This window comes from Diuraphis noxia, unplaced genomic scaffold, assembly GCF_037042655.1.
Source record: "Diuraphis noxia isolate RWA-SAM2 unplaced genomic scaffold, SU_Dnox_SAM2 contig0001, whole genome shotgun sequence".
Taxonomy (NCBI): Eukaryota; Metazoa; Arthropoda; class Insecta; order Hemiptera; family Aphididae; genus Diuraphis; species Diuraphis noxia.
Genome location: NW_028301711.1, coordinates 76,541,778 through 76,559,270, shown reverse-complemented (window position 1 = coordinate 76,559,270; position 17,493 = coordinate 76,541,778). Strand labels below are relative to the sequence as shown.

The 17,493-nt window shown below is 30.7% G+C and overlaps 2 protein-coding genes and 1 pseudogene across 2 annotated transcripts; 1 reads left to right on the top strand and 2 right to left on the bottom strand.

The window, feature by feature from the left end:
* Window positions 1-1,090: 1,090 nt before the first annotated feature.
* LOC149061758 (52 kDa repressor of the inhibitor of the protein kinase-like) lies at window positions 1,091-4,346 on the bottom strand (annotated as a pseudogene).
* A 2,929-nt stretch (window positions 4,347-7,275) lies between these two features.
* On the top strand, window positions 7,276-16,601 carry LOC149061756 (uncharacterized). Its single transcript, XM_089216035.1, has 7 exons — window positions 7,276-7,799; window positions 13,719-13,840; window positions 14,076-14,166; window positions 15,163-15,685; window positions 15,762-15,972; window positions 16,046-16,280; window positions 16,355-16,601. The coding sequence occupies exons 5-7, from the start codon at window positions 15,883-15,885 to the stop codon at window positions 16,558-16,560; spliced, it is 531 nt and encodes a 176-aa protein (XP_089072161.1). The 5' UTR covers window positions 7,276-7,799; window positions 13,719-13,840; window positions 14,076-14,166; window positions 15,163-15,685; window positions 15,762-15,882; the 3' UTR covers window positions 16,561-16,601.
* LOC149061757 (uncharacterized) lies at window positions 9,803-12,631 on the bottom strand. Its single transcript, XM_089216577.1, has 2 exons — window positions 12,022-12,631; window positions 9,803-10,975 (listed from the first exon to the last, which is right to left on the bottom strand). The coding sequence occupies exons 1-2, from the start codon at window positions 12,373-12,375 to the stop codon at window positions 10,442-10,444; spliced, it is 888 nt and encodes a 295-aa protein (XP_089072703.1). The 5' UTR covers window positions 12,376-12,631; the 3' UTR covers window positions 9,803-10,441.
* Window positions 16,602-17,493: the final 892 nt, after the last annotated feature.

The window sequence follows — 17,493 nt, the reverse complement described above, 5'->3', positions numbered from 1 at the left end:
AAGTGTCCCCATCAAAATCGCTAGAGGACATCGCGCGTGTAAAATCGCAGAAACGCTCGAAACGCAGAATCGCAGAATCGCTCCCAGTGGGGCCGCACCTTAATAATTATAAGATATAATATTATGGACCATTTTAACAAACGCCGCAAATTGTTAACTCAATGTTCTAAAAGACATACGTAGAGTGAATCAATCAAATTATACTATTAATAACATTCATAGCACAGATGATTCTCTGACTGAATCTGATGATGAATACAACCCATTAACATTTACAACATATAATAATCATAATGCTAATACCAATAATATGAAAAAAAATAATCCAGACCACCAATCAGTAATGTGCATTATTGCAAGTGCTGCAGATAATAATAAAACTATTGAAGTTGAATTCCCAATTTTACAAATCGATGATGATCATGTCATACCATCTTTGTCATGTTTAGCGCTAAATACAGATTTAGATAGTCCTGCAGATAGCTTTTGTAGTTCAAGTAGCTGTGATGATGATGATGATGATTGTAATAAAGTGACTTCTAAGGATGATTTACAATTGAATAATAATAATAAAGGTGGTAGTTATTTATTAAAACAAGAATTATTGAAATGGCATTTTGAAAACAATACTACTCAAGCTACGTTAACTTCAATGTTAGAAATTTGGAATAAATTCAGAAACTTTGATCTACCTAATGATGCTAGAACATTATTAGGTACAAATAGAAGTGTTAATATCAAACCAATTGAAGGTGGTAATTATTGTCACTTTGGACTGGTTAAGGCTTTAAATCATATTGTATTAGATTTTTAAAAAGCGGGTAAGTCGTGGATGTCGCTCTGCTGTACCTACAGTAGGTTACTGTAATGGATGGGATTAAATTTGAATGCAATGATAGGTATCATTGTATACGAAAAACGATTCTGAACGGAGATGATTTGTCAGTCTAGGATACAGTGCCGTACCCAGGATTTGTTTTTTGGGGGGGGGGGGGCTTAAAAATACATACTTAACTTTTTAGGAAAATAGGATATAATTTAAAAACATATATATAGGTACACGTAGTATTTAATGTATTAATGTAAATTGTCACAATTTAAAATCTAAACGCCTTTCCTTTTTCGACGCAAACATATTTAAAATAGTATCTGTATCAATTTGTATGTCTCTATGTATAAGTGCTAACCCATTTAACCTTGCCTCATCGGTAGAGTTTCTTAAATAGGTCTTGATTCTTTTCAAAGAAGAAAAACTTCTTTCAACCGAGTCGTTGATACAGGCAAAATAGCAAGAAGTTTTAATAAAATATTTATATGTGGGAATTATAATATTATATATTCGGGGCATTTTGATAATGTGTCTAATGCATTTTTTGGCAAGTCATTTTCTTCATTAGACCATTTTTGCTTCCAAAATTCAAATTAATTTTTTAATAAGTCCATATGAATGTTTTGATTATTAGATCTTAAATCTTCTTCGTAAAAATCAATAGCTGGCTGTATATCACTAAATGATAAATTACCAATTTTGCTTGGTAATAAAGACGATAAAGAAACAAAAATATTAGAGTTAATTTTAAAACGTTCATTAAATGATGCTAAAATATCATCTAAATATGGATAATATAATGATTGTCTGTAGTAAGAAACATGGTCATTATTGAGTATAGCATAATTTTCTCGATGTTTTTGAGTCCCGACTACTTTTTATGTATGTATACTTATATTATATTTTAGGTATTGGTCTTATGTGTGATCTTTCAGTTATTGGTGATCTATATTTTAACGTTTAAGGTATGATGTATGATTAACTTAATATTCATGAGTACATAAATATAATATGTATACATATAATATTAAATATATTGTATATTGAAGTACCTAACTCACCTGTTCATTGGTACAAATATTTGAATTAGTTACATTTGAACTAAAATATGAATACAATGTTTTGATTTTTTTTCTCTTAGGTTCATTTTCGTTTTCATTCATTCTATAAACTAATATAACTAACACACTATACCGAGTATAATATAAAATAAAAAGCAAAAAGCAAACAGCAAAAGGCATAAAGCATAAACATAAAAGAATAATCCTAAAGCCAAAAATCACGAGAATTACATTAGCAATAATCCGACGGCAATAGATAAGAGGCCCAGTGTCTCCCAAACCCTTAACAATTACTAATTCTAATTTACCATAATAAAATAATTGTATACAATAATTTTAAAAATAATGCAGTGCTACCACTACAGCTAAATACTACTACTAAATTAAATATTAAAGTTAACTTAATATAAAATCATATCAATAAAATATATCATTAATATATTAATAAAAAATATTAGATAACATAACTTTAATACAATTTACCTGGCCAATATATTATAATAAAGATAAACATAATATCATAAATGCAGTATAAATGTTGTAACTAAATACCCGGGCCGTGTCCCCGGTTTACGAGCAAGTAGTCAAAACACATATTTTCAAAAAAAAAATATATAATTATAATCAAATAAAAATTGACAATTTTCAATGGAAAAATGTAGGTTAGGTAATAATAAAATGCATGTTTTATTTTAATTTTTTAATAACATTTTATTTTGCTGTGCCACTTGCGCCGCCTGCGCCACCTCTGCCACCTCCTCTATCGCCACCAGTGCCAGTGGTGTATTGGTAAATAAATTTATGGGTATACGCACCTAAAAGTAGTTGAATATACCTATATATACGATATACCTACCTTAAAAATTTTCTCGCTCCGCTCGAAAAATCATTACACTTAGTATTTAATAATCTTGTATTACTTTATTACAAACACTTACTCTTCATGTGTATATGTATATGCAGTGGCGTATATACCCCCCTATATACGCCCCCCAGTTCACCCTATATTCACCCCCAACCATAAAATTAATTCATATATACTCAGATACTCCACTGTGTGTAATATGTACCAAGTATCAATGTATTTTTTTTTTTTAAATTGATTCAATTCATATATATCATAAATAATACAATTTTTTATTATCAAACTTTAAAAAAATTGTACAGTAAAATACTTATATGTTATGTATATAAAACAATAAACAACTATGTTAATAACATATCAAAATTTAAATATTATTATATAAATCATTTTAAAGAATTAACAATTGTCCATAAACTTCTTTTATAAACATCTGTATCTTCTTCTTTCTTTGTAGTTTTTGTTGTTCTGGTGTCATCTGCTGATCTATGATCTATAATTTAGTTTGAAATTACGTATGTTTATTGTTTTATATTATCAATAATCGTACACGATTTTTTGACTATGGATCTATTTTTAACTATTAGATTAACCATACACGGCACACCGCGACCGATTCAGTGTAGGTAATACTGTAATAGGTATACACGATAAAGCAGTGGTTTACAATATATTTTTGAAACTTAGTAGGTACACAATTTGGGAACCGCTGTACATTGATTGTATATACGCTCGGCAGTTTCCGATCGTCTTCGCAAGAACTCGTAGTAGGGTAAAATTTAATTATTATTTTTAAGTTTTTACTTTTGTTTGGTGATAATATGACTAAATTGTCTGATGATAAATTAGAAGCGTGCGTATACCCATGAAAGACTAATTTTCTTAAAGGTATACGCATAAATCCAAAAATAGGGATCCGGGTATACGACGTATACCCGCGTATACCCTCCAATACACCACTGGGCCCACCACCACCTCGTCGCCGCAGTTCTCTCTGTTACCTTCCAGGCCGCTGTTTTCGGGGCTTTGGCTGAGCCATCCTCATATACTGTAAGAGCTGTAATAATTGTATTGATAAATTAATTTAATATTGTCAAAATACATAATAAAATAGTCAAGCATCTTAGGGTAGTAAAAATTAGAGATCAGCACACTTCGTAAAATAAATATGGCTATGGCCTGGTTAGGTTTGACTTATAATAATAAACAACGGACCGGTCCTGGGAAGGACATTATTTTAATTTAAGCATTGGGCCAAAAAAACGGCTTGTGCTGATCTCTTTTAAATATTAAAAATAAATCTTACCATGACCATGTTGGGATTAGGTCTACCCTGCCCCCACCCACCGCGGCCTGGTGGATTGCCCCTACTCCGGGCACCCCTGCCACCCCTTGGAAAGGGGTTTCGGGATGCCGAGGAGGGCTCCAGGGAGAAGCTCCGTCTGTATTCTGTGTTGGCCGAATAAGAGGAGGCCTGTGATGGCGACCTACTACGGCGTTGCTGCTCTACCTCGTTCTCCGTGGTCGTGTTGTGGTCGACCTGCGGCCTCTCCAGACCGTCCTGGTTACCCTCAAGAACCTTATTGTCGTCCATATTTCTTTAATTTTATAAAGTTAATATAATATAATCAATTAAGTAAGGCTATAATTTAAAAAGTGTATTCAATAATTAAATGTATTTAGTTTAAGCATAGTTTAAGCATAGTTTTAATATTTTATATCATATATAATGTTAAATTATTGCCATTTATGTTATGATGAATTATAATTCAATAGTTTTTACTGTCAAAATTGTTCTTACAATCAGATTTACAAATTGGCTATTTTGAATATTTGCAAAAAAATGTTAATTTAATTTAATTATTTTTATTTTTAGAATTAAAAATAACGATTCTGAGCGGAAACGGTTTATCTGTTTAGGATATATTATAGATTATTAAAAATTTACAAATCTTAGAATTAAAAAGGAAAACTTTTATGAATTTCTATTTAAGATAATTTGAATATTGCCGTAATTTTTACGTATTTAGTCAAAATTTGAACTTTAAATGCTTATAAAAAAAATTGTGACTGTATATTTCTTTTATTTTTCAATTGCTATTGTAAAAATATATAATGAGCCATGTATTAAATTTTCAAATCTTAGATATAAAAGGAAAATTTTTTATGAATTTCTAGATTAAAATAATTTCTGTATTTTCGTGATTTTTACATAATATGTTGTCAAAATTAAAACTTTGAATGCTTATAAAAAAAAATTGTGACTATGTATTTCTTTTATTTTTCAACTTATATTGTAAAAATATGTTAGAAGCCTTGTATTAAATTTTCAATCTTTAGAATTAAAAAGAAAAACTTTTATGAATTTCTAACTAAGATAACTTGAACATTGCCGTAATTTTTACGTATTTAGTCAAAATTTGAACTTTAAATGCTTATAAAAAAAATCGTGTCTACGAATTTTTAATATTTTTTAACTGCTATTGTTACAATGTGTTAGAAACCTTGTATTAAATTTTCAAGCTTTTCTACCGAGCAAATAAATTTTTATCGATATTTATAGAAAAAAAAAACTAAAAAAGTAGAAAAATTAAAATGTCAGTAAACAGCTCAAAACCAATCTAAATATTTTGAAAATTTTATCAAATATATAAAATGCCTATATAAACATTCAGTCAAAATTTCAAGTATCTGCGGTAATTTGTTTTAGATTTACAACAAAATAAGGAAATCGCTAAAAGTGAAAATCCAATGTTGTAAAAATTTAAATTTCAAATGCTCATAAAAATTTAATTTGAATTTCCGGTGGAATTTTTATTTGTGATAAAGATTGAAAAACTTTTAAGGAATCTTGTCTTAAATTTTCAAGCATTTCTGCCAAACAAATAAATTTTTATCGATATTAATTTAAAAAAAACTAATAATGATCGAAAATTTCAAATACCTATGAAAAGTTCAACTTAAGTCGAAAATTTTTGAAAATTGCATGGTGGATAGAATATACTAATATAAACATTCGGTGAAAATTTCATGTATCAAAAATGAGTGTGCGTAAAATTTCCCGTTTTTCCCTTAATTTTTAGTTTGTTTTTCTCAATTATTTAGAAAAGTATTAAGAATTTTTTACTTTTGACCCCCCAAAGTACCAACTAGATTCACTTTCTGATCGAACGAGGTACTGAAGTCAAAAATCGAAGCATTTTTACTGCCCCAAAACGTGATGACAGACACAAAAAAAAAAAAAAAAAAAACACACACATCATAGTAAAATCAATACATTCATCGCTCCACTCAGAATCTAAAATATATTATAAAATATAACGTTATTATTTTTAAGTTTTTATATAAAGTTTTAAAAACCATCTACCCACTAATATTATAAATATATTCTTCACCGAAATCCAAAAGACCGGAAAATTTAAAAAAAAATTGTATTTTTATTAGCTGAAAAACTAAAGTTATTACTCTTCAATCAAATTAATGACATTTTTAAAACCGGTAAAAAATATACCACTATTGACTTGGTAGATAAATATTTTTACAAGGAAAAGTTTTTTTAAATCTAGATTTCCAAATTGGTTAGTTTTATTTATCAAAAATAATTAAATAAGATTTAACATTTTTATTTTTATTATTGAAAATTAAAATTAAACAATTGTATAAATTAAAATATTATACATGGAGCCCAAACGTCAATAAATTGTATAATATATAAAAACAATTAAAAGTTTCTAGTTATTTTAGGATAAAATTCAAATTCAAAACCCTCAGCAATGTATGAAATCGACACAAAAAAAATTAATTAAAAAATTTCTGAAAAAATTTTCAAAGTTCTATACTTACAATAAGAATTCGTAGGTCAAAATAATATAGGTTAGTCACACCGTCGTCCGTCACAAGAGTCTTCAGTGAGCTCAATAGCAAGGCTTAGTGTAAATTGATTGGTGTCTGGTGAGCGGCGATCGCCGATGAGTGATTTTTTTGAAGCTAGTCCCCACCATCGTATTTTTTATATAAAAACTCGGTTATAATTATATACAATAAATATTTTCAATATATTGTCAATTGTCAGGGATACCGTTTCCGAAGAAAAATATCATTATGACCATCGACGTATATGTAATACCTATGTTAATCATTGCAGTCAACTGTCAACTATCATATTATTCTAGATTTTAATTTTAGACTTTTATAAAAAAAAAAAAAACTAAACACAAGCACATTTGGACAAAAATAGATATTAAAACCAAAAATAACGATTTTAGTTTTTTTGTTGTAAATTAAAAATATTATTTGTTATATGAAACTTTTAGACGGATATTGCCGTACAACGATAATTATATGACATGAAGCTTGTTCAGCCGCCGCCTTTTTTCTCGAACCGGTCCGCGTGAGCGCGCGACGGACGACGAATGTTCTAGAAATTTGCCCGTATCGGCTGTTGTCGCGCGTTCGTTATCACCATCAGGTTTTCGCTGGATATACGTGCGTACGCGACAACGAGCAGTCTGCCGCAAGCTGTTGTGGTTTCGTGGTTTATCGTGTTGCGCGTCTTACGACGTCGCTGAAACCCACAGCGTCAATACGAAACCACGTGTTCTGTTTGTGCACGGCGCGTTCGATTGAAGTGGCTTTCATCCGTCATCTGCCGCCGAACGCATTACACCGTCATACGTTGTGGTGGAACACGCACGCATACGACCCGCGGGTGCTCCATATTCTAAGGAGACGCTGCCGATCGTGGGTGGTTTGCCAGTCTAATCGTGTGCGTCGTCGTGTGCGATTGTTGTGATCTGTTCGTCGGGTGCGACTCGTTGCGGACGTTAATTGGAGGTGCACATACGCTGTCGTCGACTCCGTCATTCCCGCCGTTGTATTCGCCATCTTCGGCACCGCAACTCTCCGCCGGTTCATAGGCCGTCGTCGACACCGCGACCCCTTCGCTGCCATCACCGTCACTCGCTGCCTACGCGGACGTCGGCGGCGTTTATAAATACGACGAATATAGGTCAACGGCCGTTCCGTCAGCTGTCCACTACGCGTTCCGGTACGACACCTGGATACAGTGATAAGTCCTATCCATAATATTTCTCATATTATATTATTATACGTTGTATAGTTTGTATTTTGTATTACCCCTTATTATTACTTAATTATTATTAGCAGGAGACGTCCTCGCCATTATATTGTGTATTATTATTATTATTATTATTATTATCTGCAACGAACAATACATGTTGTCTAGAAACAATATTCATATATGATACTATTATTCCTTTTCTTTATTTATTAATATTGTAAGTGGTAACAACCGTTGTACGGTGCGAGTTGTCGGGTCAACTGTTCGCAAGAGCTCGACAGCGTAGACAAAGCTATTGTGTAGTGATATATTTAGTTTATACTTTATAATTTATTATTATTTATGGAAATATCAATATTACGATTACGAAGACTATTTCCGATGACCATCGCGTATATATTTTGTAATGTTTATACTTAATCGCTATTAGCGTGTAGTGCATGTATTAAAATAATAGATTTATAAATAATAAAATTAAGTTCATCATATTCATATTCGTGTCTTCCATTTTTCATTTTAAGTCGTCCACAAATACAAATTAAAAAAATTTACAGAATACAGGCCCAACCCAGCCCATACCCTGATATAAAATGCTCGTCCCATCAAAGCCCAACACTATTCTAGTTTTACAGAGATAACAAACGCATTTTTGTGTAGTATTTTCTTAATAAGACAAATATAAACCATCTTAAGTGCAGTTAAATTATAGAAAAAAATATTTACTTCATTACACAAAATGTATTAGTTTTTTTTTTCAAGTGATTTATTGTTTTCAGCAAGTTATAAACAAAATTATAGGGGTGCAATTATGTCAAATGGCCAGGAGAGCTAATGGACATTGCTAGTGCGTGGCTCTGCTAACAACGGAAGAATACTATGCAAAAATATGCAATATCAAAATTTTAAATGATCTCAGATTTGATTTATTTCTTTAGCATTAAAAATATCCTTCCAGATTACGATTATGATGGGGCCCCTTTGAGTCTTGTGGGCCCCGATGCTAGGCATCGCCATCCGCCCTGGTTGTTGCGCCACTGATGTCTAAACACGATTTATGAAACTATATTAAATCAGTGGCGCATCCAGGCGGATGGCCGAGGGGTTTGCCTCAAAATGTTGAGAAAATTTAAAAATTATTTTAATGGTCTATGAATGACGCTAGAAAATTTTTAAATGTAAAAAGAAAATGCGTTGCTGTTGAATACTAAACTGTTTATCAATTAACGTACGGAAAAAACAAATACACCTAGGAAATAAAAAAAACCCTATCTTATAGTATAGACTATAGAGCCTTTCTCGGGACCAAAAAACCGGTTCGCGTTATCCAATAGTTTGTGTTAACCAAGTTCGTGTTAACGAGTGAGTACAACTGTATACGTAGATGTTTATAATAAAGTATCGGAAATAAAAATAATATTTATAAAATGTAAATTTATAATATTTTTAAACAAATTTTTATTGTGGGGGCCCCAAAGTTTCACATTGCTAACTTAAGCGTCGATTACATTGAGCGAGTTTACAAGCTGATAGTTGGCAAATTCACTATCTGCTAGTAAACTCGCCTAGTGTAATCATGTTCACTAGCCAACTAGCAGATTGTTAACTATCCGCGAGTAAAGTTGAAAGCTGGTCTACTTTATTCGCTACTCGCTGGCGTTTATGGTTTCAGTGTCGACAAAATGTCGACGGAAATTGTACGTGCGGGTGTCATTATTTTAGCTAATGCTATCAAAAAGGAGTTAAAAAAAAAAGAAAAGCGGAAAAGGCAAAGAAATATATGGGTGAAACAATGGATAGGCAGACGCGAGATGTATGGTGCATCGAGCAGTTTACTGAAAGAGTTGAAGGACGAAGACGCTTCAGCTTATCGCAATATTTTGAGATTAGACTGTACCCATTTTGAAGATTTACTGAAGATGGTAGATGGAATGCTCAAAAAAGAAGATACAGTTATGAGAATGGCAATCCCAGTAATCACAAAACTTGAAGTAACACTACGTTATCTAGCAACTGGCGATTCTTTTAAGTCTCTGCAATACCTTTTTCGAGTTCCCGAATCGACTATATCGATATTTTTGCCTGAAGTGCTATCGGCGATTTCTTTCGTCCTTCGACCATTCATTGAGGTATGTAAAAATTAATTTAAAAATGCCATTTTAAAATAATTTCTATATTTCTTGTAATGTAAGATAAATTGACACAAGACTGAAATAAAAAAAATAATATTTGTATAACTAATACATTAGTATTTAAAATTTGTCTCAAATATTATATTACAAGTATTTAAGTAATATTCGAATACCACAAATTTTTTTTAGTAGTATTCTATATACTTTTTCAAATTGATTTTAAATACTACTCAAATATTTTTTTTAAGAATTTTTTTAAACAGTTGTAGGTAGTTACAGGTATAGGTATGCAAAATATATTAAATTACATTCTAAAAAAAATACATAAACCACTATAAATAGGTTAAGCCCCCCTTTACCATTGAAAATAATATATAAAACATGATTTTCAATTAATTTGCGAACTAAAACAGTACGTTTTTTTAAAGAAATGTATTTAATAAAAATATAGTTACAATATTTATATGTAAATATTTAGTATTACAGCGAACTTGGTCCAAATGTTTGAAACATAACCTGTTTTAAAACATCATCGTCATTTGAGGAGGTAGACAATGAATAGTCAGAAGATGGTGAAAATGGGACTGGTGAAAATGGAACATGACTTGCTTCTCGGGAATTTAAATTAACTGTAGGCTCCAAAGATGTTAGCTTAGAACGAATGATAGAATTCTGAATTTCCTGTTGTAGTAAAATTGCTTGTCGCTGCGGCAACTGACGAAGCTCGGCCGCCACAAACTTTCCGAACTGGTCATATGGCTTCTCCTCTGCTGCAGACTGTGCAATTTTGTCCAATTGCTGAATCGCGACTGATATTTCAGAATTTGAGTTTTCGTCGGATACTACTCGTTTTTTGACCCTTTTCACTGATGCTGCTGGTGGTCTCATTTCTGTTGATTGCTTCTCTTTGTGGAGTTCTTTTGGGCAGCTGCTTTCGTTGTTAGACACATCATATTCCGAGCAGTTTTGACCGTCCTCATCTGGCTCTATTTCTTCACTGTTTTGCGATAGCTCCTAGAAATAGTACAAAAATGATAATGCACAAATAAAGTAGATTTATTAAATAAATTTCGCAACGATGAGTTAATAAATAACATAATATATTACACATATATATTTATTTTTATAATATTTATTATTTATTAATAATATGTTAACTGATTTAATTTATTAATCTTATTATTTGCAGGTACCTAAAGTAGTTGATGAATGGAAAGAAATCGAAAATAAATTTTCCCAACGTTGGAATTTCCCTAGATGTGTCGGGGCCATTGATGGGAAACACGTAATTATCAAAAGACCTCCTTGTTCCGGTTCAACCTACTTTAATTACAAAAAAACCTATAGCATCATATTATTTGCCATGGTTGATGCCGATTATTGCTTTACTTATATTGACGTAGGTGGCAATGGACGCGCAAGTGACAGCGCAATATTTAGAGATAGTACTTTAAATATTGCAATGGAAAGTAATACTCTTGGAATACCTGACCATGCTGTTATTATTGGAGATGATGCATTCCCTTTAAGAACAAATCTTTTGAAACCTTATAGTAAAACTGGGCTAAGTGATATGGAAAAGGTATTTAATTATCGTCTTTCACGTGCCAGAAGAGTTGTTGAGAATGCTTTTGGCATACTTGCATGGAGATTCAGAATATTTTCAAGACCAATAGATTTAAAACCCGAAACTACTGATAAAGTAATTTGGGCAGCTTGCAGTCTTCATAATTGGTTACGAAAGACTGCTCCAGGAAATTACTTACCTTCACAAGCAGTAGATAGAGAGGATTTAAATACTGGAAATATAACACCTGGACTATGGAGGGAAAATGCAAACATTTTGCAACCTATTAATAATTTAGGCAGCAATAATTACAAACGTGCTGCTGAGGATGTCAGACGAGCATATGCTACCCACTTCATAGAAGAAAATCCTCTGCCGTGGCAGTGGGAGAAAGTTGGAATAACAATTTAAATAATAAATATAAAATGATCTGTTAATTATTATTAATTTATAAATACCTAAATATTCATTAAAAATAAAAATTTTTACTCACCAAATTTGATTTGCTATTTCTTGTACTCAAAACCTCTGACAAATAATTTGCTTCGTTAAACCAAGCAAGCTTTGGTGAATAAACTTCTTCGGTACCACTTCCACTTTTCTTGCTTTTTTCAATTTTGTGTAGTTCTTGTCTGTACACATCTTTAATGGATTTGATTCTAGCCTTCAATTGCTTTACATCCATTTCTCCAATTAACTGATTTTCATTAAGTTCATTATAAAAACGTTGGAAAATTTCATTTTTTAATTTTGTGTTGCAATAGTCTTTATCTTTTATATTCCATAACAAATGGTACTGTTGGTACACATTAAGAAATTGTATAATATTACTTGTGTTCCACTTCATTTTAACAGTAGTTACAAGCAGAAATGTCGATTAAAAATCGTAATATTAGTTTAATTAAAACGTAGGTACCTAATATTCACAACGGCAAACCGCCTCGGGGTAGTACACGTGGTTTTTACTCGCTAGCTAGTTGGCTACTGAGCGAGTAGTACACGTTTTGCGTGTAATCATTACAATCGCACTAGCCGACTAGTCCGCTTCTTAAATAGCCAACTATCAGCTTGTAAACTCGCTCAATGTAATCGACGCTTTACCCGCTAGTTGCGCCACTCATGGATACACTCACTGTACATGGTATTGAAAATAAAAACATGGAAATCGTGTCTTAAATACCTACTTAAGTACTTTAATTATAGGTTATAACTGTATGAAAATTTATTAAACCTTTCAGGGTGTATTTGAGAATTGGTTTAGAATTATGAAATATAATATGTATAAGTACATCGTCCTTAATTGGATTATGCCATCTATGTTCTGATTTTTGAACTACAAACAAAAGTTAAAACCGAATACGATATTCGTTTATACTCATTATTAGTCGTTATATTACATATAACAAGAATACAATATTTTCAACAGATGGAGCTATTTTAATTGTTGCTTAAGGTTTTTTTATAAATGTATCTATAAATACTAACCCTAATTAAAAATAATTATTATTATTAAAAATAGTTTCATTTAAATTAAAATGTCTTAAAAAATGTACCAAACAACATAAAAACGTTAGACATTTATTTTATCGTAGGCATTATGAATGACTATTTTATTAATACTTCAAATGTCTAGTGGAATAATGATGCTTAATAAGGTTGAACATCTAGCATATAATTTGTCCACAGGTGACCTCATCTATTAGGTGAGTTATCTGAAAATTATATTGCATATTGATAATTTGAGCAATTTTTGAATATGGCCGTAAAATTGTTATGGCCCCATAAATTAATTATTAAATAGTACTATATGACACTTTTCTCCATAGATAATAGAATCTATTATCTATGCTTTTCTCAGTCTCGTCGATTGATCAGACTGTATGATATTTTTTTGTCCATGATAAAGATTCTCAACTTTTCTTTATTCTCTGAGAGAAATAACTAATATCACCACGCTCTTACGCTAACCACCGCTAACTAGATAACCCAAAAACTTTACTACTACAAAGCCCCGTGGTTATTACTTCTTTTTCTATGGTGCCATACTACCATAGTGGTTATGCCTTATGCGCCATGCGATTTTATTGTTAGAATATAAACATTGTTTCCGTTTTTTCACACTCATAACATTATAACCTTGTTTGATGATCTGATGATAATCAATTACCTAAGTATTTAATTTATTTTTAGGTTGTGTGGAATGAAACACGACGTTGTGAACTTACTGGTGAATGACACAATGAATCTGCAATTGTGTAGGTTCATAATCAAATGATAGCGTACCGTACCAACCAATGGTTCATGTCTTGTGGGTGAGTTATATTTTTCAACATTATTGTTACTATTATAATGGTGTATATTATAGATGAAACATTATTTTTTTTCTAGACTTGCATACCTTATAGTCATGGTTTATGTTAAAAGCATGTAAAAGTATTATTGAAATATATTAATAATATAGACAAAAAATTGGTTGTGTGTGTCAGTTACATTTACAAGTCGATATAGATATTTTGTGGTTTTAATATAATATTATATTTGTTATAGGCTTATTATAAGGGTGTACAATGACTGTATGTTCATTCCATACTTCCAACACAGACAAGATATGACTGACTTAAGTTGATCAGAATGTGCTGTAAGTGGTCTTGAAAATTTCACGCATAACAATATTCAAGTACTTAACAAATAAATAAATCTCTTGTATAACTAGCTTTAGCAGTAATAAGTCATGTGCCAAGCTACAATTTCTATAATTTTCTCCGTTCAAAAAGTTAATAAATGGCGGGATTTATTGTTAAAAGTGGGAACATTTTTTTCAAATTTGTATTTGTATGAAGTATTCAGTGGTTCATAAGCTAATAAAGATATCACTTAGTACCTTTTTTCGTATATTAATAGGGACAAAATAAGACATTTAAACATGTTATTTCACTTGGTCACTTTTTGCACAAGATCACTTTAGGACGATATAGTAGTTGATTTTGATATTATTGTTCTATATGTAGCTTGGCTTTTAAATGAAATTAAATGAAATTTTGTTATTAATGGTTATCAATCCTTTAATTATCTCGGTGTAAATAATAAGTCAGCTGGTGTTACTCTTTTCATTAAGAATAGGTATCCGGTTTAAAATGTTTGTACTAATCTCATGTCTAATGTTAATTCTATTGAAGTAATTTTTGATATTAATGGTTCAGAGTACATTGTTACTGGGTGTTATAGATCCCCAAGTGATAATATTGATGCTTTTTTATTCTCATTAAATAATTATTTGACACAAAATTCTGAACTTAAAGATCATATTATTTGTGGTGATTTTAACATTGATATATTAAAAAGTAATTATTTAAATATTTCTGCTGGTTTTGGTTTTTATTCATGCATTAATAATGTAACGAGACAATCAAATACTTCTGCTTCGTGCATAGATCATTTCTTCGTTGGGAAAATTTTACCAATTAATATTCATTCTTATGTTTTTCTTTCTTCAATAAATTACAGATCATTTTAGTATAATCTATAATCTATTAAAGTAAAATATTCTTCAAATGGCTTTAAAAGTATTATATGATTTAATTAACTAGTTATGATGACTAATAAATTGTATTTATTTTTTTATTTTTTTTTTCAGCGGTAGCAGTTTTTGTGCGATCTATACGACCAACAATCCCCTACTACTATAGATATCCAATCAGCCTGCGTTTTTTTACAATAAGTGGAACCATTATACATTTATATTTTGGTTATATACCACTCAGGAGTGTATACGAAAGTATTGGAACTCCTTTTTTATCATTCCCCACGTGGACCATTGATTTATAATTATAAATAATTTAATTATTTGGTGTTACTTCCACGACAGAGTGTATACAATATTGTATTGGAACTCTAAGCCAATTTACCCGGTTAAATATTTGATTTTAAGTGCAGTATCCTAAGTGCTGATACCGACATTTGGTACAGTGTGTGTACCTATATTAACACGCTATAAGTATATTGTGTACTCCATAGTATAAGGAATAAGAAGTATGCTCAACACGAACCGTGTTTTCGTCCTAGTTCGCGCATGTGCATTGCCTTGTGTTTTTGTGCATACTGCAATTGTGCATTCGTGTCTGCTCGTGTTGGTTCGGATTCATGTAATCGGTTCGCGAGTAATGATTATGGCGCCTTTATTTAAAACATTATATCACTATATAATAATAAAATATTACTTTTCATATACTTTAGGTTACGATGGTACATTCTGGGAAAGTATAGTTCAGTAGTTTTCTCAACAAACAGAAACACTGATGAAAGCTTGACAGAAGAATGCTTGTTGGATTCATCTGAGGTACTGGTTGGTAGCATAATGGAAAATGCTGAACTCCAAATGTGTTCTGATGAAAATGTATTAGCAACTAACAATGAAATGAAATTATTAAATGAATTTGAACTTGAGGTAAAATAAAAAAAACAGATTATTACTTACATATTTTTAGGTAGGTTCTCCATAGAATTTTTTATTTACTTAGATGACTGCTAAAAATGAATATATACCAGAAGATATGTTTGAGGAAGACAGCCTAACATACATTTTAGGGTATACAGCTCATAAGTTTAAATCAAAATATAAAGATTTAGTAGATAACGGTGCTACAAATGAATGGATACAAGCTAAATCATTTGGAACACTAACACAGCCATCCAGTATCCTCATAAGTGTTGGCAAAATCGTAGAAGTACTATTTAAAAAATTGAATGGAAAAGGTATTTAAATTCATATATGTAACTATAGTAAATATATAAATAATACTTACAAGTGATTATTGACTTTCTTTTAGATGACATAAAGAAAACTTCAGGACTAATAACTGAAATAATGGAATTAACCAAACATCAAGTGCACGACGTGATGGTTCAAGATGAAGTCTTAAGGTCAATGATACGAACGCGAATTTATCTAAGAATAAGAGAATTAAACAAAAAACAAAAAGATCAATTAATTGATAAACAAAAACATAAAAAAATTCAAAAGTTTATAAAATAAATGTAATTAAAAAAAATAATAGTATAATGATACGACTCACATTATCCTAGCTATGATTAATTCCTAATTCCTAAACTAAACTACCTTTGAAAACATCGAATAAAAACTATAATAAATTATACTATTTTAAGTATTTTACAGTCTAAAAAATATTAGAATTATGAAAAATACATTTCAAATTTTCAACATTTTTAACTTGAATAACCGTATGGCGTATGACTGTTCCTTATACTATGGTATATACGAAATATATGCATGTGACGTCACCATGTGTTTATTGTTGGTTGCCTATATTACCCCTTAACGAAATATGCGCAGTCTTATCATTGAGCATACTTCTTATTCCTTATACTATGGTGTACTCTTAATAAATAATACTATTTATAAAATATATACTTTAATTATTAAAACATTAATAAAAACACTGATTTATTAAAAACAAGTTGTTTTTTTTTTTTATTATTTAAACAAACAAATTCATTATGTCCAATAACATTGACATGGAACACTGTGGTGTAACAAACGGTACAACAAAACTCTCCCCACTTGTTGAGAATGATAATAATATAATAGAAGTATCTCTTAACAAAAAAAAAAATATGTGGGCGCATACAAAAAGTAAGTCTTAAGAACAGAGTTCATGATGTTGCCGATTACATCAGATTAAAATACCCATCTATAATAAATGGATCTGTTAAAATGTCAGACCCGAGAATAATAGATATTTGCAAAGAGGTATTTAAAACAAACAATATCAAAAAACTAAGTAATGATTTAGTAAAAGCATTGTCAGATAGAAACTCAACGCTGTGTAGACTCATTAGAGGAACTACGGAATATAATGTCCCTGCAAACTAAAATATTTAATACCTAACAACAATGACCCGAGTAACATTTTCTTGGTTCTAGGTCCGTGTTTAGGACCATTTGAGT

Excerpts from the sequence above, each read along its gene's own strand:
- LOC149061757 (XM_089216577.1), bottom strand. The coding sequence starts at position 12,375 with ATGAAGTGGAACACAAGTAATATTATACAATTTCTTAATGTGTACCAA. Across the intron at positions 10,976-12,021 it reads GAAATAGCAAATCAAATTTG|GAGCTATCGCAAAACAGTGA; the intron begins GTGAGTAAAAAT and ends TACTATTTCTAG.
- LOC149061756 (XM_089216035.1), top strand. The coding sequence starts at position 15,883 with ATGGAAAATGCTGAACTCCAAATGTGTTCTGATGAAAATGTATTAGCA. Across the intron at positions 15,973-16,045 it reads TAAATGAATTTGAACTTGAG|ATGACTGCTAAAAATGAATA; the intron begins GTAAAATAAAAA and ends TTATTTACTTAG. Across the intron at positions 16,281-16,354 it reads TAAAAAATTGAATGGAAAAG|ATGACATAAAGAAAACTTCA; the intron begins GTATTTAAATTC and ends ACTTTCTTTTAG.